Consider the following 25054-nt stretch of genomic DNA (forward strand, 5'->3'; position numbering starts at 1 on the left):
ACTATGTGAGTTCCATGTCTTGTCTGCACACAGAAAGCAGCATATCCTGGAGCATTTCGGTGTCTAATAGCCGTCACCTTCACTGAGACAGGTCTTTCTATGTAGCCCTGGCTGACTTGGAACTCATTATGTAGATCCGGCTGGCCAGCTGCCCTTGCCTCCATCCTGAGTAGTGGGGAGACAGGGAGACCTGTCTTTTAAAACCATTTTTCCCCATGTACATGGAAAAGATGCATTTTAGGAAACAAAACAAAACCCAAAAAAATTCAACTGGCTTCTCTGTGGCTGTAAGTGGCCTTCACAGCTTAACACCTCAGTAGGTGTGAGAAGATAGCTTAGGGGGTTAAGAATGCTTGATGCTGGGGTTCAGTTCCCAGCACCCACATGGTGGTTCACAACCACCTGTAATTCCTGGTCCAGGGGAGCTGGCACTTCCTTCTGACCTCCATGGGCACCAGGGATGCACAGAAATAATGCAGACAGTCATACCCATTAAATACAAATAAAACCAATCCCACCATTATCAACAACAAAATGGCTCTGTGAGACAGCTCACTGGGTAAAGGCACTTGCTGCTAAGCCTGATGACTTGAATTCAGAGTAAGGAACACACTGGAGGAAAGAACTGACCTCTAACCTTTCACTGTGCTGAGCACCCTAGAGTCCCGGCACTCAGGCTGCATGGCTCCCAACCACCTGTAACTCCAGTTCCAAGGGATAAGTCACCCCCTTTGGTTTCTGCCAGCACCTACATATACATACACAACCCCCACACAAGTAAAACAGACAGTGCACCTCCTCTCCCCAACCTTGATGTGGAGGGCGAAGTCTATCTCTATAGGTTCCCTCTGCCACTGACCCATGCTCCCTAATTGAAAAAAAAAAGATAGTCTCATGTTTTGTATTAAAATATTTTATATTAATCATTCAAACTTCATTTTTATACAACGAATGCATACATCGTGCGTGTGTGTGTGTGTGTGTGTGTGTGTGTGTGTGTGTGTGTCCTCATGGATTCGGGGAAGGGCTGGGGCGGGGCTTGTCTACAGCCAGGAGACTGGAGGTCTCTGCCAGCCATTAAATGATCTTGAAGCTTCTAGGCCTTTTACCTACAGCTGCCCTCCTGGCCCACCTACAGGGGTGAGCCCTGTCTTCTGCCTCTGAAAAGGCCCCTGCAGCCTGAGGCCCAGTGGCCTGCTTGTCCTTGGCTGTGGCATGGCACGGCTTGAAGCTGGGCACGCTCTGAGCATGGGTGTGTACATACAGACAGCTGCAGCTTCCCCTGCTCACTAGGCGGGCATGTCAGCCTTGCTGAGGGCTATGGCCAGCTCCAGGTCTTCCTGTTCCTGTCGTCGTAGTCTCGCCAGCCGCTCCTGTTCGGCTTTCTCGCTCTCCCGCTTGGCCCAGGCCAACTGCTGCTCCTCATTGCCAAACTACAAACGAAGATTGGAACGGTGAGAGAAGGACCCAGAGTGTAGGTGGAGGGACCCTTGGGCAGGTAAAAAAAAGAGACCCGTGCTGGGGCTCCTCACTTCACCCCATGTATGAAGAAGCAGGGTGCATTTGATCTGAGCTGCCAACTGGAGGACCAGGCAACAATCCCTCGAGACAGGCAGCTGGACCTGGTGCTGGAAAGTTCTAGCAGGCAGGTCCAACAACTCTAGGTACGTTCTACAGCCTTTTTTTTTTTTTATCTCTCATTTGAAAACAGGGTCTCCTAATGTAGCCCAGGTTGGCCTAGAACCAATCCTCCTGCCTCAGCCACCACAGCTGGCTGTCAATATTTTCATCTTCCTTAAGGCTGAAGCCGCATTTTACCTGCTACCCTTATGGTTACTCCATGACCTCTAGAAAGGCCAAGGCCCAAAAGAGCTCAATGCCTGTATAGGGACTGCAATAGTCTCCTCAATCACTGTCTCTTCCAGAGAATGCTGATATCTGTGGCATTTGAGACAAGATTCCAGCCCTCCAGAGCAGACAGATACCAGCAGAAAATGAGTGATAACTCACAACCTCCTTGGCGATCAGAGAGCAGGGTAGGGTGGTTGCTTCTTCAGCCAGGGCACTGGGCTGAAGTAACTCTGAATGATCTGTCAGCTGTCACCAGTAACTGGCAGGGACAGTGGCTTAGTGACTTTGGTAGGCTCCAGGTGGGAAAAATCAGGACCATAAAGGATCCCGGGAGAAGGTTGTGACTTCCCAGCCAGTGACAAGGACCCTACTGGAATAGGTGTGGCCTCCTGGGAAAGGGTGGAGCCCAGGAACCTCACAGGGACTTAGGCAGGGAAAAGGTTGGGGCAACAGTCTAGGCCAACCCTGGGAGGTGGGGTCCCATCACCTGTTCCTAAAGGCAGTTCACAAATCGGCTTGTCCCCTCCCTGTCTTGGGGAAGAACAAATGCAGGTGGCAATGACTGCAGGAACTGCAGCTGGGCAGCAGGATGAAGACCTCATCCTCAAAAGCCCAGACAAGCCTCCATGGTTGCGGAGCAGCAAGGCCCCTCTCATACTATACTTCATTCATCCCACACAGACCTACCTCATGCACTTTGCAAGTACAACACACTTGGGCTGAGACAAGTTTCCAGAAAAGGTATTCTCTCAGTGGTTTAATGACTAGCCCTGGTTGGAGGTGCTTGGACTGGACCACCTCTGGTTCTCCTGGGTCACATAAGGGGCAGGAGCTGAACCTGAGGTGTCTTAGGTGTCCCATAAACAGCAGCTTGAGTGCCGCTTTCCTTTTGTACTATCTCAGGGTCCAAAGCAGTTATGAGGAATCCACTTTTTCTCAGATACCTTCATTGAGAATGTGCCAACAAATTTTATTTCTGAAGACCCTGCTTGCAACATAAGAACAGGCTCCGGGCCCCTACCCCCAGCTTGATCACTGAGACAATTGCAAAGCCCAACACAGCCAATCTGATGTCTGCCTGCATCTCAAGAAAGCCTTGCAGACAGCAGACAGCTTTTCTGGCTCTTAAGGGGTGCACTGACAGATTGAGGTGGAAGGCTGTTGGCTGTTTGTTTTGTAGGGCAGGGACCTCGGCAACCCACACTGGCCCTGAATTCCCTGGGCCTCCAATTTTCTTTTCTTTTTTGTTGCTTTTAAGAAAAATTCTTTCTGTGCAGCTCAGGCTTCTCTCCAACCCAGAGATCCACCTGACTCTGCTTCCGAAGTGTTGGGATTAAAGGCGCTAGCTACCGTGTCCTTTTTTTTGAGACATGATGGGTCTTGACCAGCTGAGGATGACTTAACTCCTGATCTAATATGCCTGCATCACAAAGCCTGACTTACACAGTGCTGGGGATGGAGCTTTGGTGTACTAAGTGAGCACTACCCACTAAGCTACAGCCACAGCCCAGAAGAAACTTCCATGAACAGTGAGGAGCTCCTGAGGGAAATTGCCCAGCCAAGGATAGCAGTGGCCACTCAGCTTAGGTGATCAGTTGCTGAAAGCCTAAATTCATCAGGCTGCATTCCATAGGTGATGGCAGCCTTTTTTGAGTCTATGCAGGCCCAAGGAGTAAGCCTTTAATCCCTGCATGCCTTTTGCATGCCTTTGATCCCTGTAGAGGCAGGTGGATCTCTGCAGTCTACAAAGTGGATCCAGGACAGCCAGGCATCTGTTACACAGAGAAACCCTGACTTGAAAAAACAACCCTGTCTTGTGCGCCGCCCCCCCCCCCCCCAAAAAAAAAGTCCTGGAAAGCAGGTTCATCATGCAAGGTTGGTGCTTATGGCCCAGCAAACGGAGAACCCTACCAGGGTCCCCACTGGGCACCTGACATCAGAGAGGACCATGTATGCTAATGGCACCACAGTACTCCTCAAAGTATTGAAGGTTCGTACAAAAAAAAAAAAGAGCACAGGCCAGGGCAGGCAGGACTTGGTTTCCCACCTGGAGAGGAGGGTATTTAAATCAGAATTTAACCTAGGTAGGGGGCAGTGCCTGACATCCCAGCATGCAGAAACTACAAGTTTGAGATGGGCCTGGGTGAGTCTTTTTCTCAAAGCCCAAACAACAAACATAAACTTAATAAAACTGAAGCCTGTAACTGCTCTGGGACAACAGAGTCGTTAGCCCACTCACAGCTCAGAACCTGGTGTTTACGACAAAACTGTGCAGGGGATATGGGGTACTCTGCCTGTGCGGGCACAGGAAGTAAATGGCTTTTCAGAAAGGCCAGTCATTTCTCTACACTGTGGTTCACTGTGGTTCACTCATTCCTGCCTGAACAGAGCACCAGGGTCATGTGACAACAGCTGCACCCCTGTTTGTTTGTTTTTTAACGGATTATTTTATTTTTGTAGCCCAGGCTAAACTGGAACTCCTGATCTTCCTGCCTTCACCTGCCTGGTGCTGAGCTAAAAGGCCATATAGAGCTGGGGATGGACTTAGGGCTTGTCATGCTAGGCATGTGCTCTGCCCACTGCCCCAGGACTGGCCTTGTTGGCTAGTAGTTTCCACCAGAAAATAAACCTGGTGCTATTCAAAAAACTCAAAGTGCTTTTATCTCTGGTTCTTACCAATAACACCTTTCTAAAGATACACACTGCGTGCGCTGTCAAAAGAACTGAATGGGCTGCAGTGCATAGTTACAGCGCCCCAGGGGGCCAATGTCTTACTATTTCTTCCCATGTGTCTCGGGCTGGCTCAACCCTGAGATCCTCCTACCTTGGCCTCCCAGTACTAGGATGAGAAATGAGCGTCACTGGGGCCAGCTCTGCCTTAAGCAATCCATGCCACAGGATAGCCATGTTTTACAGATGTCACTAGTGGCTGGGGAGGCCCTGGGTATTTATTGTACCCTGAGACAACTGCTTTTTTTTTTTTTTTTTGTAATGGGAATGGAACTTTGGGCCATATGCAGGCTGTCAGTCTTATCACCACTGGGCCACACTTCAGCCCTCCAGGTCTGTTTGATATCTGTCACCCAGCAGTGTAGGATGGTGGTTCAAAGCCATTCTAGACTAAGATCAAGGCTTATTTCAAAGAAACAAAAACAAATAAGTAAACAGAACAGTTATTAATGTCTCCCCTGGCAACCCAGCAAGGAACTTTACAAAAAAACAAAGGAAAGTTGTTGGGAAAATGGCCTCACCCTGAAAAAGGAGATGCATATGGGAAGACAGCATCAGAGATGCTCAGAGCATGGGCTGCCCTGAGGTGAGGGAGGGTGTTGAGGATGCCCTGAAGGGGCCCGAGGCCAGCTCTACATAGACAGCAGAGTAGCACGGGTGAGAGGCCAGGCTGCTTCCAGAAGGCCCTAGCCTGGGCAAGTAGCTCTTTGAACCCTTGGAAAAGAGAAGGCGGCTCTAGGGTGATCATGGTCATTTATGCTGGATTCTTTTTCAATGTAGCTAAAAATCAAACAGAAATTAGAAAGAAAGAAAAAAAAAAAAAAAAAGAAAGAAAAAGTGGCCAAATCTCCCATTCTTTGAACATCCTGCCTGGACTCGTTTGCTCCTACATCTATGATGCACCTGGGCAGAACTACCAACCCTGGCATTCAAAGACCTTTCTGGAGGCAGCAGAACCCTGATGAAATGTTCACAGTCAGTCTTGGAAAGTGCCTGCCTGTTCCGCCTCCTAAGCCAGCCTAGTGGTGCACATCGTTAGTTTTAATACTTGGGAGGAAGAGGCAGGTGGACTCTGAGTATCAGGCCAGCCTGTGCTACACAGCGAGACCATGTCTCAAACAGAAACTCAGTGAACAGAAGAGTCTTTGAGGGACATAGATCATAAGCCACTGAGCACAGAGGCAGGCATACTACTAGGAGAACTCTCATCTCCCTGCAGTCCACTAAACGGCAGCTCTCATCCTTATCGACAACCTATTTTCCTTACAGAAGACAGTATAGAATAAATAACAAAAGTAGTAGGTAGTTGGTGGGAGGCAGCAGCATCAGGGAGAAGCAGTGTCTGTAGTTGCAGAGGGACCCCCACCCCCAAGAAGCGGCAAGCGAGGCAGGAAGGCAGCCAAGGGAGGACTCAACTTACAGAGGTGAAGTCGGCAAAGCCGGAGGAAGAGGCCTTAGGAGGTTTTGCTGAAGAGGAGGGGGCAAATGGATCTTTGCCACTAAATGGGTCCCCAAACCCCTTTTTATTTTGGAACGGGTCGCCGCTGTCAGCCCCAAGTGGCTGGAATGGATCGGGGGGCTCGGGGAAGACTGAAGAACCCAGCTGGCTTACAGGTGTACTCTGACCTGGAAAGTTTAGAGGGAAAAACAAAACAAAAACAGAGGGGAAAGAAAACAAAAACAAAAACAAAAACACAAGTTACTCACTACGACAGGCTGGGGTGCAGAGTGGGCCTGGCTGTGTCTTGGGGACAGCGGAGCATTCAGAGAAGGGTGGCCCTGGAGACTCTGGTTTTGGAAGACGTGGAATCCAGGACCCCATGCCCAACTCTGCACTTGTTATACCATGGAGTTTCATTCTATAATAACCTGGAGCAGAGGTGTAACTAGGTTGCAAGCAGTAGCCAGAAGAGTGATTTAATTCTTGTTAAGTTATTTTTTGTTTGTTTGAGACAGTTTCTCTGTATAGCCCTGGCTGTCCTTGAACTCAGAGATCTACCTGCCTCTGCCTCCCAAGTGCAGGGATTAAAGGCATGCACCACCACCACCTGGCTTGCAAAGTTATTTTTAAGATAGGGTTTTTTTTGTAGCCCATGCTGGGCCTTGAACTTATCTTCCTGCCTCAGCCTACCAAGTGATGGGATGACAGGTGTGTGCCACCACACCTGGCCCAAGATCACGTTAGATCACATAAGTGTATAGAGACCCAGCAGCTAAAATTGGTTGGGTCTTGGACAGTTAAGGATAGAATTTTTGCAGACAACTTGAATTTAGTTCCCAGTACCTATGCTCTGGTTCTGAGGTGTCACTGGCCCATTCCCTACAATCACTGTGAGTCTATTTAAAGAATAGTCAGAGAGAAAGACTGGCAGGCTGTTCCCACGATTTAGTCCAGTCCATCACAGCTAAGCAGAGAAAGAAACACACTAAAAACACTAAAGACAGCAAGAGGGGGCAGGAGCACTCCCTGGTGACGAAGCCACAGGCAAAGCCTCCAGCTCACTAAGCACAGGGCATGACTCCATGTGATAAGCACCAGCCACATACCACGAAAGGATGAAGCCCAGCCTGGCTTTTCTAGAACCCCTGCTTCCGAGGCCAGACCAGTTCAGTACTCCTCTCTTGATGTTGTGCCTCTGCCTGAGCACCCAGGGTTTAGACATTCAATGTGGCTGAGACATCAGTCCCAAGGGCCAGGTTGGCATAGCTCCCTGGTTTCAAAGTCATCATTCAGAGAGAAACTAGAGCGGCTGACCCTGGACACCTGTGGTTGTGGGGACAACACACCTGAGCCCATGACACCTACCTTGAACCCATTAGAACCAGTGCACAACCTGATGGCAGTCTGGTTGGCAAGACTTGAGCAGGTATAACACTTGCCACCAAACCTGACAACCTGAGTCACCCCAGGCACCAATATGGAAGGAGAGAAAAAAAGAGAGAAGCACCAACATGCTCTGGGCTATGTGGGTGACAGCACTCATCTTCCCAGTAACTGAAAAAATGCAAGTAAAATGTGCTAGCACTGTGTTCTGCTCGCCCAGACCACTGACAACCCCCTACCCCAACTTCTGAGCTTCCTGCTCTGGGGCTCATGGAGAAAAAGTTCTGAGGACTAGCTGGACTCAATTTCCCCATTTGTGGTGCAGGAATGGAGACCGGGGTGCTGTTTGGCAGCCGTCTGCAGCCTGAGCCTAGCATGTACCTGATGGAGCCCTGGCTGCAGCCCTCTTGACACACAGTGGCATCTGGGCCCAGACAGCTGGAAAGTGCAATAGGTCTGATCCAAGCTGTATCACAGCTTAACCTAGGCCAGAGGTGCTGCACCAAGAGAAGTGAGCTTCACATCACAGAGATGTGGTGCCACTATCAGGAGGCAAGAACCTGACAGGGGAGGCAAGGCTTCCTGCAACTGCTACAGTGTTAGACTTCCCACACTCACAGGGCACTTGTGGAGTGGGGTCCTGTTGCACTAGGGCACAGCAGATGCATGGCCACTGTCCTTTTAGGCTGTTACTTCTTCTTCTTCTTCTTTTTTTTTAAATCTTTAAAGGTAGCGTCTCACTGTGTAGATCAGGTTGACCTGGAACCCACTACTTGAATGCTGGGACTGAAGGCACAAAGCACCACACCCCGACTCCCTTTAGGTTTCTGCCCAAGTCATGGTCACGTATCTAAAGACACTATCAGAAGGGTGGACACACTTCTGGTACGACAGAGCAGTCCTGACCCCTGTGGCTTCAATGCTTACCTCTCCTACTCTTAAATAAACTCTTGCTGTTGTCTCTGCCTTCCTGCCAGCCTCCAACCTCCCTGCAGGCCAGTCCGCAACGAGCCCACTTACCAGAAACAGGGCCTGGGGAGGCTCACAAGGCACCCATACATTTTGGTCCTGAGAGAGACTCACTGTTGCCCTGAGCCTCTTCCCCAGTCTACAGACTGCTGGGAATATAAGTGTAAACACACCGTGTGCTGGAAGCTTCAGGAAAGGGAACCCGGGCAAAGGGAATGTGGGGACGGGTGCCCTCTCTGCTCCCAAGCCAACACCTCCTGCCAGGGGTCCTGCCACAAAGACCCAACCTCTGCCCTCTGCTCAGACCTCCCCACCAGCCCAGCATATATCGTTTCATTTGTCCTCAGCCAGGGCCCTTCCAGTCCATCCACGTCCAAGGGCACCCTGTGGAGGTGCTCCAGTACCCACTTGTTGCCTGGCTCAGATACTTCCCTGTAACTGCCTCTGTAGCCCTGTGACTGAAGCCCAGTGGCTAAGTCACTTACTGTGTGCGTTCTCATTCTCTTCTCATGGCTGGAACCTCTGTCCATTGTATCTCGTCCTCACCCCCCAACCAGGAGGTAGGAGGGTGGGCAGGGCACTGTTGACTGAACGTGGCCCTCCACAGCACAAAGGCTGAGTTCCTCAGGTACCTGAGCATTGGAGAAGCTCAGGACCACATATACTCTCCTTCTGGCCTTCTGCAGCAACTCCAAACCTGGGCACTCTCTCAATCAGACAGTATCTGTGCCACCATGGTTTCTGAAACCCATCCCCACCATACACAACCAGCATGCTTGTAGAGGCCTAGTACTGGGCCAGAGGGTCCTGAGGAGTGGTGGGACCTCCACACACCTGCCCACTCAGCCTGTGCAGCCTGCTCCTCAGCCTGTTTGCATATCCCATTATCAAGTCCACGGTTAGAAATACTGAAACCCAGCTATGCAGAGCAGGTCACTACTGCAAACAGGATTCCTTTGTCTTTAGAGGAAGGATCTCACATAGTTTTAACCATGCTATGTAGACTGTCATCCCAGTACTTGGGAGGCCAAGGCAGGACTGAGTCTGAAGCCTGCCTTGTCTCATACAATAAAAACAGGGTGGGGTGCTGGCTTAGCCAGAGGTGAAGCCCTGGATTTCACTAAAAACTACCACTAAAAACTATGTATGGTCCTCATGACTGATTCTGGCACAGAGAGGCTGGGTTTGAGGTCAGCCTGGGTTATGTGAGACCCTGTTTCAAACACAATGAACAGTAAAAAAAAAAATTAAGACCAGGACATTTCTTCTAAGGTGTGGAGAGCTGGGAGAGTCTAAAGACATACAAGCAGGGACAGAAGGTAATTAGCCAGTTTTGAACCTCTCTCATCTTTTTAATGAAGAGCTCTTTCTCCCCTGGCTTGGGGGATTATTTTTTTTTTCCTGGGAGGGGCAGCCAGGAACCCAGCCGGCCACAACGATGTGAGGCTGTATTGTTTCTTCTGTGCGCACAGAGGCGATCAGAGATGAAAAGAGTCTCACACCAAGACTCGCTGCAGCTGAAACCGTTATTTAGAAATTGCGACTGCACTCACGAAACCTGCCTGCAGCAACTGCTGCCTCTTGTTTTCAAAGGAGGAAAACGGTTTTCTCTCGGGTGCCTGTTTTTTTGGGTGCTTGCTTGCAAGCACTCGTGCAGGTGCTGCAGGTCCTTGCCACTTGGAGGCTGGTGTGACCCTGGATTATGCCCAGGGCTTGAGTAACTATGGAAGCTCCCAGCGCCGCGGCTTCCCCGATTGGCACCCTGAGTTATTTTTGGTGGCTGTATTGTTTCAAGGCTGGGTCTAGTTCCTGCTTTTATGTAACCACTTCTGCTAACTCCTTAATCGCTTTCCCTGTTTTCTGAGGTGGAGCTGATCCACCTCAGATCAAGAAATCACTGTCTCAACAAGGTCATGGTGCTTTCGGCTCTTGGGACATGAGTATGGAGAGATGGCTATGGAATGGGAGTCTAAAGACAGTATGAACTACACATGGTGGTCATGTCTCCAAGACAAAACAAGGGACTGTGGAAATGGCTCCGCTCCCAAGCCTGATCACCAAAGTACGATCCCTAAACCTCAGATGATGAAAGAATTAACTCCTGACAGTTTCCCTCTGACCTCCACCTGTGTGCCACTAACATATGTACACACAGAAGCAAATAAATGTAGTAAACCAAAACAAAGAAAATAAATAAAACGAAGTTCCTAAATATAGTAACTAATAATAACAGTAATGATAATAAAATAATTATTTGGCCAGGGATAGGGAGACTCTGAGTTTGAGGCCAGCCACGGACAGCCAATGAGACTCCCTTCTCAAAATAATAACAACAAAAAAAGATTCACACGAAAACTTGGCAGGTTGATGCCCAGTAAGGGATGCACAGCAGGCACGGCACCCCTGGCCCAAGACCCTGGCTGCTGCACTAGCTGAGGGGACTGAAGAGGCACAGTAGGCCTTATGTGGAAACCACAGCAGTTTCAACAGCCGCCCGAGTGGTGTACCGAAACCACACACAGCACTGACTTCGGCAAAAACAACATGAACTCCATGGTTTACCACAGCGCACTCTGCTAAAAAAATTACTCAGTGGCCAGCCCCACCCTGGTAGGAATTAAATTTTTCTCTTTCTCGGGTTTCCGAAGGCTGTTTGTCTTCTCAGCACACAGAGCCAGCACACCCAGAGATTACAGGTTAGGAAGGTGCCTGCTTTTCAGGGATTTCCCTGAGGAGTTCCCAGAGCCAGGATCAGAAAAAAACATCAGAATCAACAGTCAGCTCTGAAAGAGTTGACTCTCTCACTCAAGAAGCTGATACAGAACAGTCAGAGGTCTGGGGTGCAGGGTCCCCGAAAATCTGATTAAGAACACCCAATATTGGGACTGGGGCTCATAGCACTCAACTTGTTTGGAATACAGGAAACCCTGGGCTCTAACCAACACCATATACATACGGAATAGTGTACATCACTAACCTCAGCACTCTGAAGGCTGAGACAGGAGAACCATGAATTCCAGGCAAGCCAGCCTAGGCTATAAGGGTTAGAGATTATGATGTAAAATGGGAGGGAGGAGTATGCTCAAATAAAACAAAATGGAACTGAGAGAGCATGCACTTGCTCCTGTTAGACTGAGTTCTGTTAACACTATTCATTGCTTTAAAAAATGCAGCTCTACAGATGGGAAATAAATACAGGAAAAACACCCTCCAAAAAGACAACCAAAAAAACAAAGACTAAAGGTTTGTGGTCAGGGCAGCTGCCCCACCCAAGCCATTACCCTCTGCAACCCAGGACACTCCCACACTGCTGCGCACCCTGACAGAAGCACCCACACAACTGCCAGGTGTCCTAGAGGACAGACACTTTCAGTGTCCTTTACCCTCAACAGCAACAGTGGCTCACACACGGCCAGGCTTTTGGAAGTCCTTCTGTTGGAAACTGGGTGAAGGACATCACACCAGGGCAGGGACAGCAAGAGGTCATTGGGGATCTATCTCACCCCTCTCTGTCCAGGCCTACCAGCAAAACAAAGCTTAAGTGGGGGCAGAGGAGAAAGAAGAAAATCAGATTGCCTGACTCAAACTTTCAACTGTCATGAGAAAGGTGTCCTTTCCGCTCACACCTCTGTTCTCCTGCTGACTCGTTCTGACAGCCTTGGTGTCTCAGCCCTGGAGGGCTTGCAGGCAGGAGCCCTGCAGACTGGGCAGATGTGAGCGCAGCAGAGCAGTGAAGCCCAGGAGATAAAAATCTGATCACATCATGGCGCTGACATTTCCCACCAAAAATATTTACCAATTTTTCAGAAGACCTGTTTGGTGCATTGGAGGGGACAGGATGAGGTTTGGGTCTGAGTTAAGGAGAAAAGCTGAACAAATATTTGTTAGCCCCACCTGTGCTGGGGCTGTTTTTGTCTGCTGTGAAGTGGGCAGGGGTCATGGGAACCTCTGGGGTTGGCAGGCTGGGCGAACATGGTATCACTCTACCATGGAAAGGAAAGAAAGTGGCAATTTGCTTTGGGTCCACAAAAGACAAATTTGAAGAAAGACAAATTTCTTTTAGTTTTCACAAACAGCTGTTCTGCTCTCTGACAAGGAACTGGTAAAAGGGGTGGCATCAGCCTACAGAAGAAAGCTGACCGAGGGCAGGGCTGACACACCTGTCCTGGCTTCTGTCATTGTTTTTGGTGTTTCTGAGACAGGGCTTCACTCTACAGTCCCTTGTACCCCCATGTGCTGGGATCACAGGCACCAGCCACGTGCCTGCACCTGTCAGTAACACAGACTGACAGGTCTCTCACTATACTAAGAAGCCACACCTGTTCTTTCACAGTACCTCTGACACAATCCTTCTGTTTGAGTGAGCGCTCAGAGAGATGCTATCTGGACAGATGCCAGACAGCGGGGACGCCCTAGGTTCTCGTTGTGCACAGCCATGGGGGCTGCCAGGGCTCCTCCACTTCTTTCCTCCCTACAAGGTACCATCATAGCTAGAATGCTACCTCTGCAAAGGGCAGGGAGACACCATCCCACATGTAACAAAAGTCACCACAGATGTGATGTCTGCAAACGGGATGTATGCCCTGTGGTGAAAAGGGTCACAAGCTCATGGAGGGCTTTGGGGGAGGGTTCCTACTTGGCTCTCTTTTATGGTTAGATCTCTATTGACCACAAGCTCTGAACGACCATACTGAGCCCACCATAGGGGTGGAGAGGCTGTACCTGGAGCCCCAGCTTGAGTCCTTTAGGTGAGCCAAGGGTGGACCCTCAGCTGAATGAGGGCCTGAGAGTTGCTTCTGCCCACTCACTACCACAGAGTACAGGAAAGAAGGCCCTGTCTAAGCGTAAATCCTGCAGGTCCCACAGAACCTCCACTGCCTGGACTGTGACCCACTCCTGGAGAGGCATTTACACACTACTGAATATAAGGTAATGGGAGTCACACAACACCTACTGGATCCACTCTGCAGAGCACAGAAGGGTGGGTGTACAATACCTATTTTCAAACTATTCTACTAACTCTGTCCCCAACACAACCAGTCTGCAGGCCCCTGAAACCAGATGGAGAAGCAAGGGTTCCTCCATAGCTTGGGACGGCAACCCTTCCAGCACACGGGTGCCTCCTCAGCCAACATCCGTAGCAGCCACTGGTTATACTGGGCCCCTGGACAGATGCTACAGAGAGGCCTTTGGCAACAGCAAGGCAGTGGGTGCACTGGCTGAGCAAAGGGTGGGGCTGCCTGGGTGCCTTCTGCCCATCCTGGCTGCTAGCAAATGCCAGAATCTTCCTGAAATGGAACATGTAGGTCATGTTCTCCAGTGTGCCCGATGCATTATCTCTTTGCTACCATCGTGGGAACGGAATTAAAGTAGTTACGTTCAGGGCAGAGGTGCTAACCACAGGCTCAGATGGCAATGCCATTTGACAATACACAGTAACGAGGGGCTTGGGCATGGACAGGACGGGCAGTGCCAGGTTCCAGACACGCAGGATTCTCTTTCTGGAATCTTACAAGAGGGTTGAGAGCACATAGGATTTGGCTGCTTACAACCCTAGAACATTCCCTGTGCCTGTACCCTGCAGGCCACAGTGACCCTGTGAGAAAGCCATGGCCACTCTGCATAGATTTCACGTGGTTGGGAGAGGACTTGTCTGCAGAAGTGACTTTTTGCTTCTGCTTGGGAAGGGGCATCAAATTCAACACAAGGCTGGACCATTTTCCTGTAGCTTGAGTGAAGGCTGCTCACTAACACAAGTACACTGTCCATGGCTCTGTGGGGAAGGGGCAAAAAGCTACCATGACCTTATCCGTGTAGAGCAGCTGGCCTTGTAGAGGGTGGAGAGACCATAAGTGGTAATAAAGATGATCATTAACTTGGGGAGAGGTTAAAGGTGACTGACTGGTGAGCAGTGTCGCTGGGGCATCGGGCAGACTCTGCTGGGAGCAGAAGGGCAGCAATGGCAGGAAGTGGCAGGGTGGGGCCCGCCAGGATCCCGCTATCTCAGGCAACCCAATCACTGACGCCCACACAGCCGTTTCCTGCACTTAAAAAAATCTGTTTCTCTCTTTGCAAATCAACAACTTTTACCTAGAAACTTCAGCGGTGAGTTCTGACTGATCTCCATCTCCGTCCGTTGCAGAAAATACAACACTGTTTACCTGGGGGAGGCTCGCACTCACTCCAACTGGCAGGTTTCAGGACTGGTTTGCGTGTGTCTGAAAGCAATCAGTTGCCTCAGTCCCAGACAGACACCTGCAGGTTATTCAATACCTTGACAGACCTTTCTAGAAAAGATCTCCAGGCACGAGAATGTAGCACTTTCAAAATACCCAACTTGTGTGCACACCCCAGCAGCCTAAGGAACACACTGTGTGGCTTCAAGAAGAGAACTGTACCCTCGGCATTGGGCTGCTATCCATGGGCAGGCAACTTGAACTGCTGACAACAGCAGTGACAGTTCAGAGGCTGGGAGCGGGGAGCAGTGGAGGGGCGCAGGAAGATGCACGGAGCTGATCTCTGTGTGAGAAGAGACTGAATTGACACCTAGATAAAACAGAACAGCAGAAGGCACTGCATAATTACATGCCACCCAGACCCAAACTGACACTCATACTGGGTGAGTATGACCTTCAGGGGACCTACGCTTTAAGTTCGACACCCTAAACACCAACACTTTTCAACAGAAGACACTTCTCTGAACTGTAACCTCATTTGGGTCAGACCATGTGATGCCTGTGGGAAAAGGGTCCAGTATGTGGAGATGGCTGTGTGTGTATGGACACAGGATGCAATGCAGGTCCCGCATAACATTACCACACCAAGTGTTTTACTTAAAAGCCTGGGCTCAGGCTGTGGGAAACTGAGGTAAGTGAGCTTTGGGCATGAGACCAGGGCTACCCAGGGACCCTCATGTACACAAAAGCAGCCTGACTGAACAACCCCTCAGATTCTAGTTGGACAGGTGGGCCAGAGCCAAGTGGCCACTTCCAGGCACAGGGATCCAGCAGGATTCCAGGGAGTCCCTGTCCCTGGTCTAGAAAAGCCCAGGTAAGAAGGTGGTGGCATAACACATATTTCACAGGCAGGGCAGTGAAGCTGCAGGAAAGCTGTGATCTCCTGTGATTCAGGAATCATGGGGGAACACAGTGTTGCATGCTTTCTCTTTTGGAAGGTCCACCACCCATGGTGGTCCTTGGGAGCAGAGCACCCCCACCTCCTCTATCCATCCCCCTCCTAGCCATGCTGGGGCCAGCCCTCCCATCATAGGCTCCATGTCTGATACCCTAAGGGTCAGAGTGATGGGGTGTGACCAGCTGAAGGTGGTTATTTCTGTACACTGGTCATGTGGCATCCAAAACCAGGGCATGGAGATCCTGTTTCAAACACCATAAAATAAGATAAAGGTACCACCTTAGCTTGGCTAAGTCACTTAAGTGGTCAGAAAATGAGAAGTGCCTGGCTTCTGCCCAAGTCCAGCTGTGGGAGGAGGTCAGTTTGCATTGTTGTCCCATCCACCTGTGTCAGCAGCTACGGCATGTATGGTATGGATAAAACATGGGAAGAGGAAATACCCATATGGCTGCATTCCAAATCCATGCATGAACCAGGGACTAAGAGCCAAATGCTTTCCCATCAAACGGAGCTAATTAACAGGTCAGCTTAGGCAGGGGAGGGTCCTGAGCTATGCATGGTACCAGGCAGCTGCATGGTTAGAGGCTAGCATGAGATCAACACAACCATAGCACAGGATGCTGGGCTTACACGCACCTACCACACATCTGTACCTACCCCCCAGCAGCGTGTACACAGCCACGCCTTTCTGTTCAGCTGCTGCTTCTGGATAGAGTGAAATGAGAAATGCTTAGGCTCCCACAGGTGACCTGCAGCTGCTCACAGATTCAAGTGCAGGAGAGCCCCTAGAACCTAAAGAGAACATAGCTGGAACCCTCCTGGCTATAGTCTCCTGATTATTGATATAAGAGCCTGTGGCAAGTAACAACAGACAAGTAATGGGTGGAGGTGGGGGCCAAAGCCAGGTGGAGATGCCATCTTCCCCTGTCTCTTGGGGTAGCCCACATGCTCTACTTCCTCTGTGGTCAGTGGGCACCATGTTGCCTGCCCTGTCTATCTCACGGTCTCACTAGCAACAGAAGAAATAACAGTTACTCCAGGCCTCCCAGGTCATAGTGGCTGTGGCAGAGCCCCGGGCTGCATCATCAAAAAGGTGCAAGGTCCAGAGCCTCACACAGGGGCAGCTGATGGCCCTGGAGTCCCAATTCTGGACTGATTCTTAAGAGACTCAACTCTGCTGTAGCAGGCTGCCCTTGCTCTCTCAATCCAGGATGAGGAGCAGACACACAGAAGGATATGGGAGGATGTGTGTCCCCACAAGAGCACATGTCTGTGGACACACACACAAAATGCAGGAGTGAGTGGGCAGGTGTGTTTACAAGTATGTAAGTGGATGCTTACGGCACACCTGACACAGGCTGTGTGGCATGCTAGAGGAATGCATGCTCACTTGACATTCTAACATTTGGCACCATGAGCATACACGCAAAATATGTAGCTAGGTGCACACATGTTCAAGCCTTTGCTTTCAAGGCCCATGTGAGCCTTGAGTGATGAAATATGCACGTAGGCACACATGTATATGTGAATGCATGAGTACGCGCCTGCACTGCCTATGAATGAGGGGCACGAGTGTGGGGGTACGTACAATTGTATGTACATGTCTACCCAGGAGCAGAGTTCCACTGCGTGAGACTGCTGAGCTGATGAGTTCAGGGCACTGTTCATGGTGGAAAATTCCCTCCCTTGCACTTTGGGGTCAATATCCCTCACATTTGCTCTTAGAACTCTTGCTCCTTCCTAGCACCTCACAGAGAGCCTGCTCTAGTCACAGCCTGATGGCCAGACACCCTCAGGACTCATCTGTAAGGAAGCTGGCCTGGGCACTGTCCCTGAGGGAACACTGGTGGGCCCAGTTGAAAGGGGGAGAGGAGAGCCTCTTTAGGATACCTTCCTCCTATCCATCTTTTGCAGGTGGGCTGTGTAGGAGGTGGTGATCATACAGACTGAGTGAGCTCTGGGCAGGGTAGGTCCCTCCAAGAGCCACAGATGAAACTCCAGGCAGAGTCACAGAGAGGAACAACCTGGACTGGAAGGTGTGTGCCACCTCCCCTGGGAAGACTGCAGTGGCCCGGTAACAGGCATGGCCAGGAGTATGGACTTTGTCCTTCTGCTAGGGACAGTTGTGGCCCTATGGCTACCTGCTCTTACTAGAGACTGGAAAGGAGACATTGCACATGCAAGTCACTAAGAAATGTTTCTTCTTTTTCAGTATTGGATATCAAAGCCAACGCCTTGGGTAGGCAAGGCAAGTGCTCCACTGCTGAATCATTGAGCTCTATCCCTAGCCCTCCACATGGGAGTTACAAGTACTCAGATTCTACTGGGGGAGGTATAGTAGCCCCCTCTGGAGAATAGGGCTTGGGATAGTGAGGTCACAGGGAAGAGGGCAGGAAGCCCCTCTGGCAGCCTTCTCCCAACTGGCTGGCTCATCCAATATGGCCAAGAAAGCTACAACCTTACCCCAACACTCAGCCGGACAGGGTTACCCTGAGGCCCTGCTGCAGCCACCCCAGGCCCTTCCTGAGCTTACATGAAAAAGGCACAAGGCCAGGAGGCTGCTGGACATTTGAGAGACCATGTGCAGATGGAGAAACACAGATGCAGGCGCCTTAACTGGAAACCCTTGTGTGGACACTATCACTGCCTGGACCACAGGACAGAGAAATAGCACACTACACACACAACACTCTTAAGGGTGGGGTGGGGGGCCAACATGGAGGCAACTTGGCAGAGGAGAGACCCTCCTGCCCTGGGGTCTGCTCTACTCTGGGTTGCTCATTGGAGGGGCCTTGTGCCCGCCGCCGTGTCCCCACCGGCGGGTGCCGCGAGAGGAGGAAGCGTACTGACCGCTGGGCGGTTTGGGCCGTGGAGGAGCGGGCTTCTTCGGAGGCAGAGCGGGAGTGTCCTGTTTACTTTTAAAGGGGTCATCTGAGAATCCTGCGCCTCCCAAGGAGGAGGAGAAGGGGCCAGAAGGTGGGGGCTGTAAGAGAGGACACGAAAGAGGCAAAAATAGACATTAAAAAGAAGGCACCGAGCAAATGCTCCCGCACCAAGAGCCCTGGTAAGACCTGAGTCCTCTCAAGCGCCCCCCCCCCCCCACTTTCCTCCACCCTCAAAAGGCAGGCCTTCTGTATGAAAGGAAAGCCACCAATACAAGTAGCAGAGGGTAACCCTGTCCTCCAGTGATCTCCTTTGCCCCACTCAATACCTCACATGGGTCCCTGGGACTTCTGTTCATGTTCAGAGATACACATGGCCTCAGCCTCCATTGTCCTGGGTGCTGGGACAGACCTCTCTATGGCCCCAGATGCCTGACTGCTACAGCCCACCAGGTGATTCAGGCTAGTATGTCTGCCCCACCCCCCATCTGCTGGCATAACCAGATTACCTCCATTAGCTCCACCACTCTTGGTAGCCACAGCTTGTTTTCCCTATCTAGTGTTCAATTAAACTAGCCCCCCGATTCCCCTGCCTGAAATAAAAGTTATAATCAGATGGTGAGTAGGTGAATAAATGTGTGGATTGATGAAAGGATGGATGAACATGTGGATGGATGGACATGTAGGTAGATGATGGGTAATGAGTAGATAGATGGTGAGTTGATGGCTGTGTGTATTAATGGGTAAATATGTGGGAGGGTGGACTGATGAAAAGATAGACTGATATGGATAAAGGGATGAGTAGATGGTACAATGGTTAGTTTAAATCCTCAAGTTGACACAATCTACAATCACCAGGAACGAAAGTCTCAACAATGAGGGTTCAAAGTCTAGATAAGGTTGGCCTGTAGAGACCGCATGGGAAGTTCATGGGGAAAGGCCTGTCTTGATTACATGAACTGAGGTGAGAAGACCTGTCCACTGTGGGTGGCACCATTTTCTAGGTAGGGAATCCTGGACTCTGTAAGTAGATATAGAAAGAGCTAAGCACAAATTATATACATTTATCCCTTGCTTTTGACTGTGCATGTGACTGGCTGCTTCAAGCCCTACCCTGACTTCCCATAGTGATGGCCTAACCTGCCCCTCTCCCTTGCTTCTGCCAGGATATCTTATTAGAGACAGATGGAATAATGAATAAACAGTGGGCAGATACATGGGTGGTCTGATAGTGGGTAATCTGGTGAATGAATTAAGTATGGATGGAGGGGTGAAGAGAAAGGGAGGAGGGAGGGACAGGTAGGCTATTGAGGGTAGATAGGCTATTGGTGCATAGGTGGAGAAAGCAGCTATGTGGATAAACAGAAGACAGGCCTCACCAGCAGACTGATGTAACAAGCACACTCCAAGCACTCTCCAAGGCATAGAGGGCCCTATCTTCCCACAGTGGCCAGGTCTTATCCCTTAGGCCTTATCCCTGAGCTCATCTCCTCAAAAATAAAACAAACAAGGCCAGATAGGAGGACCCATGGAGCTCTGTGAGCACAACTGGGAACTCAGCCAAGTCCTAGAGACCCCATGGGAAGTTCAGCAACTGGACCTCTCTCTGGCCTGAGCCCTGCCTGTCAGTCATCACCCTGTCTTCACACTGCTCTGTGGTGGGCCTGGGCCTTTCTGCTGTGGTACAGGTTTTCTGCCACTCATGACACCCTTCCTGGTTCAGGGTCAGTGCTTGTGGCTGGTGGGTGTCTCTTACTATGGGGGACACAGCCTTGACAGACCAGGAGACAAACAATACAGGCAGTTCTTCTGAGGTGCCCATAGGAGAGAGGAGCCTCACACGTGGGTAAAAAAATTGGTGTATGTGGAGGGGTAAGAACTCTGCTTTTTTTGTTGGGTGGTCCTAAACTTTCCTGATCCTCCTGCCTCAGTCTCCTGGGAGTTAGGAGAACAGGCATGTGTCACCACACCTGGTGGAGAACATGTAGAACAAACAAACAGGAAACTGAAATGGGGTTGGCAAGAAGGATTACTGTTAAGCCTGATAACCTGAGTTTGATGATCCCTGAGCATGAATGATGAAAAGAGGAAACTCTTGCAAATCACATGTATACTGTGGGGCATTTGACACATAAATAAAGTATAGTAAAAACAAATTAACTGAAAGGGCTTTGTGCAATTAAGAGCATTGGCTGCCCTTGCAGAGGACCTGGGTTTGGTTCCCAGCAAACGCCAGCTCCGGGGGAAGTTATTCCTTCTTTTGACCTCTGAGTGCACCAAGCATGCTGGTGTCACACAGGCATATATGCAAAACACTGATATAAAATAAAGTAATTTTTTTAAATGAAGTGTTTGGCTGGATACAGTAGTACATGTCTTTAATCCCTGTACAGGCAGATCTCTGAGTTTGAGGTCAGCCATGGTGCTACATAGTGAGACCCTATGTCAACTCCACACAAGCTAAAGTCATCTGAGAGGAGATAGCCTCAATTAAGGAAATGCCTCCAGCTTTAATTCCAGCACTCCGGAGGCGGAGATGAGTGGATGTCTGAGTTCAAGGACAGCCTGAACTACAGAGTGAGTTTCAGGACAGCCAGGACTACACAGAGAAAGCCTGTTTTGAAAAACAAAACAAAACAAAACAAAACAGGAAGGAAGGAAAGAAAGAAAAGAAAGAAAGAGAGAAAGAGAAAAAGCCTCCAAAAGATCCATAAGATCAGGGTGGTGGTGACACACGCCTTTAATCACGGCATTTGGGAGGCAGGGGCAGGCAGAGCTCTGAGTTTGAGGCCAGCCTGGTTTACAGAGAGAGCGTCCAGGACAGTCACAGTTACATAGAGAAACCTTGCCCAACCAAACCAAACCAAACCAAACCAAACCAAAACGATCCATAAGATGAGGCTGCAGGCAAACCCGTAGAACGTTTTCTTAATTACTGATTGATGTGGGAGGAGCTAGCCCATTGGGCAGTGCTTTCCTCGGACTTGTGGTCTTGGGTTCTATGAAAACAGGATGGAGAGACAATAGTTTAAGACAATAGTTTAAGAGTGCTGCATGCTCTTCCAGAGGACCTGGGTTCAATTCTCAGCACCCACATGGTGGCTCACAACTATCTATAACTCCAGTTTCAGGGCTTCTGACACTCTCACACAGACACAAATGCAGAAAAAACACCAATGAACATAAAATAAAAAGCAAGCAAGGAAGGAAAGAAAGAAGGACGCCAATAAGCAGCATCCCTTCTTGGCCTCTGTATCAGCTGCTGCCTTCAAGTTCCTGTCCTGACTTTGTTAGATGATAAACAATGATGGAAGTGTAAGCCAAATAAATCATTTTCTCCCCAAGTTGCTTTAGTCATGGAGTTTCATCATGGCAATAGAAAACTTAACGAAGACAGACCCTCTCTCAACAGCAATAAAATATTTAATAAAATAGATAAGAACACATTTTATCCAACATATAAAATAGTAAGAAAAATACAGGTCAGATAAATCCATCATGAGCCAGGGTACAGTGGCACATGCCTATGATCTTGACACTCAGCAAGGCAGAGGCAGGCAGATCTCCATGAGTTCCAGGCCAGCCTGGTACAAAGTGAGGCTTTGTACAGAGAAATCCTGTCTCGAAAAACTAGATATATAGATAGATGGGTGGATGGATGGATGACAAATAAGTAAAATAGAAAGCAGGACCAAGCCAGGGATGAGAACTCTGCCTTGAAAAACCAACCAACCACCAAACAAATCCACTGTTGACAGAAAACAGGACCAAGCCAGGCTTGATGGCTCAGCTGCCATCCCAGGGTATTTACAAGCATTGGGTAGAAGTGAGAATAAAGATGAGTGGAAACGCCTCAAAGGAGCACAGTGAGAAAAGAGGATTAGCAATTTCTACTGCCAAAGGATGAAGGAGACACATGGCTTCAGGGGAGAAACAGAGCCAGAAAAGGATATGAGGAGAAGGTAGTTTCTCCAAAAGAAAACAGGGCTCTGGGGTTGGAGACACAGGCAAAGGGTTAAGCACCTAAGCTCCTGAGTGCCCTTGGGAAAAGCCAGGAGGAGTGGAAACAGGAGTACCCCTAGGACTTGATGGCCAGTCTAGGTGAAGCTGTGAGGTGCAGTTTGAATGTAAACACTAACAGTAAACAGTAACAGTGACTAAGGAAGACTGTTGTGGATGTTTTGGTTAAAATTCCAAGTTGGGGATTTTAGCTTGTCCACACCCATTAAGTGTCTCAAGTGGAATGCAGTTTTTCCCGGTGGAATCAGGTGAATTCTGAGGACTTTGAGGGGCATAAATGACAGCCCAGAGGAAGGCGCAGCTGCTTGGAGGACTGCTTGCTGCTGGCTTGTCCTGCCGCTGCATTTGCTGTTTGCTGGTTACCTAGATATCTGGATCTCTGGTCTTGGTTTTGATTTCTGGATATTTGATATTGGTCTTGCCTCAAAGGAACCCTACGACCCTACCCAGCGGGAAGGGTAGCAGAAATAACTATGGCCCCTGTCCCTCCTACCTGGTGTTGGAAGGGAATTTAATAACCCTAAATAAAGTAGGTTTGTTAAAAAGTCAAGGACAACAGGTGGCAGCCAACATGGCTTAGGCACAGTGGGTAACTTCACTTCTAATGGAGTGGAGGAATCGTCATGGTTTTGATAGGTTGGCAATGTTGTTTAAGAAGTTGGCAACATAGCAGCTGCTGCCGCTGGGTGGTCTCCTGTCTTGCTCCCAGAGGGGGTTTTCTGGTTTTGCTTCCTAGTCTTGAGGTCACTCCATTCTCTGGTGTTAGAAAGGATTGCAGAGCTGGCTATGCACCATAGTTTGCAAATAGAGGCTGAAGTGGTTGGAAGGCAAAAAAGTGTCAGTGAAAGGAGAACAAAACAGTCCTGGTCTGATTTCTGAGAGCAGAAATTTTCCGAAGGATGAAAGAGGAAAGCAAATTAGGCTGGAAGGCAGATTGCTGCCCGCCCTGCTCCATGCACTTTTGCAGCCAGATGCCCAGAGCACCTGCGTGAGGCAAGAGACCAGGAAGAGCAGGAGGCAATACGGGAAAACGGGTTATTGTCCAGCCAAGTGCCCTGCCAGTAGTATGCCTGCTACTGCTGGTGGTGAGGCTTCTGATGAGAGGACATGGCATCCAATAGAAATGCTAGATTTAAAGCATGTTAAAGGGTCCATTGGAAAGTGTGGAATACATACAAGTTTCGTAAGCAGATGTTAAGCGACCCAAAATAAGACTTATCCCCCAAGATTGGAAAGGAGTGGTGTCAGCTGTGTTAGAAGCTGGTCAGCAGTTACAGTGGTTATCGTGGTGGAGAAATGAAGCCACAAAAACAGAACAACAAAATATAACAAGGGGGATAAATGTTGATAAGGACCAGCTGCCCGGTGAAGGCCGTTATGCTGATTTACAACCACAAATTCCATCTGATCTGATGATGTAGTAATTGAACAATGTCGTGTTACAGCATTAAGAGCGTGGGATATGGATGGGGAGCCTGGTAAAACAACCACCTCATTTACTAAGGTAATTCAGGGCCCTGGAGAAGCCTTCACCAACTTCTTACAGAGATTGGGTTCAGCTCTAAAATAGAGCCATACCAGACCCTGAGAGCAGACAGGCGTTGATACTGATCTTGGCATACAAGAATGCAAATACTGAATGTAAGAGAGCACTTAGGCCACTGAAAGCAGGAGGAGCCCCAGTACATGAATGGATAAGGGAGACAACTGATGTCTCAGGAGCAGCATGCCAATATCATAGGACAAGCTAGAGCCAAAGATCTCAGTTATTAAAATACCTGGTGCTTTAATTGCGGTGAATTTGGCCATTTACAAAGAAACTGTAAGGTTACACGTGTTAGAGCACAAAATAGGAGGGGTTTGTTAACTCTGAGGAATACAGTACATTTGCTCCTACAAGGAAACAAGCAGATTCTGGCTATAAGGGAATACAATGGCTCCCAGGGCTTTGTAGCCACTGTGGCAAGGGAAAGCATTGGTTTAGGGATTGCCTTTCCAAGAGGGACACACAAGGTAACCTGTTGCCATCCAGAAACAGACAGAAGGGCCTGTCAGCTTGAGACTTCACAGCAAACAATAGGAGCAGTCTTCCGTTGGACAGCCAGGAGGTAATAGGCAGGCAGGAAAACCAAAACTAAGAATTTCAGATTTGATAACAACTGAAGGTAACTCAGGTTTGTATCTTTCCACAGATAAACCTCTTACCCTATCTGCCAGAGATGAATGTTACAAATTAACCACAGGTGTTTATTGTCCTATGGGACAAGTAGGGATGATCTTAGGAAGAAGTGGATTAACTTCTCAAGGATTTATTGTACATCCAGGTATTCTAGATGGGGATGGCAAGGAAGAAATTAAAATCATGGCCTATGTAAAAGGAGATGCAAATTAACATGGGGATAGAATTGCTCAGCTGTTACTGTTGCCCCACATCAAGGGCAAAGCCGCTCTGGTAGAAAGAACAGGCTCATTTGAGAGTACTGGAAAACCTGTGTTCTGGCAGACAGTGGTTAATGATCAGAGACCCAAATTAACAGTACAAATGAATTGTGTTGAAATACAAGGTTTGGTAGATACAGGAGCTGACATCAGCATCCTCTCCCAAAAGTCTTGGAATCCAAAATGGCCACTTCAGAATGTTTAT

The 25054-nt window shown here is 49.3% G+C and overlaps 1 protein-coding gene across 8 annotated transcripts in view; it reads right to left on the reverse strand.

The window, feature by feature from the left end:
- Positions 1 to 897: 897 nt before the first annotated feature.
- The window catches only part of Eps15l1 (epidermal growth factor receptor pathway substrate 15 like 1), an 80659-nt gene continuing 56502 nt past the window's right edge, over positions 898 to 25054 (reverse strand). For 4 of the 8 annotated variants that reach the window (XM_060387357.1, XM_021653826.2, XM_060387359.1 and 1 more), the window contains 3 exons: positions 18359 to 18491; positions 6002 to 6207; positions 898 to 1433 (listed from right to left, as the gene is read on the reverse strand). In XM_060387357.1, the coding sequence (XP_060243340.1) occupies positions 1290 to 1433; positions 6002 to 6207; positions 18359 to 18491 (483 nt within the window). In that variant the 3' untranslated portion in view covers positions 898 to 1289. Of the gene's footprint in view, positions 1434 to 6001; positions 6208 to 18358; positions 18492 to 21112; positions 21390 to 25054 lie in introns of those variants that run through there. The other 4 variants (XM_021653828.2, XM_021653830.2, XM_021653831.2 and 1 more) reach the window with 4 other exon arrangements.

This window comes from Meriones unguiculatus, chromosome 7 (assembly GCF_030254825.1).
Source record: "Meriones unguiculatus strain TT.TT164.6M chromosome 7, Bangor_MerUng_6.1, whole genome shotgun sequence".
In the NCBI taxonomy this organism is placed as follows: domain Eukaryota; kingdom Metazoa; phylum Chordata; class Mammalia; order Rodentia; family Muridae; genus Meriones; species Meriones unguiculatus.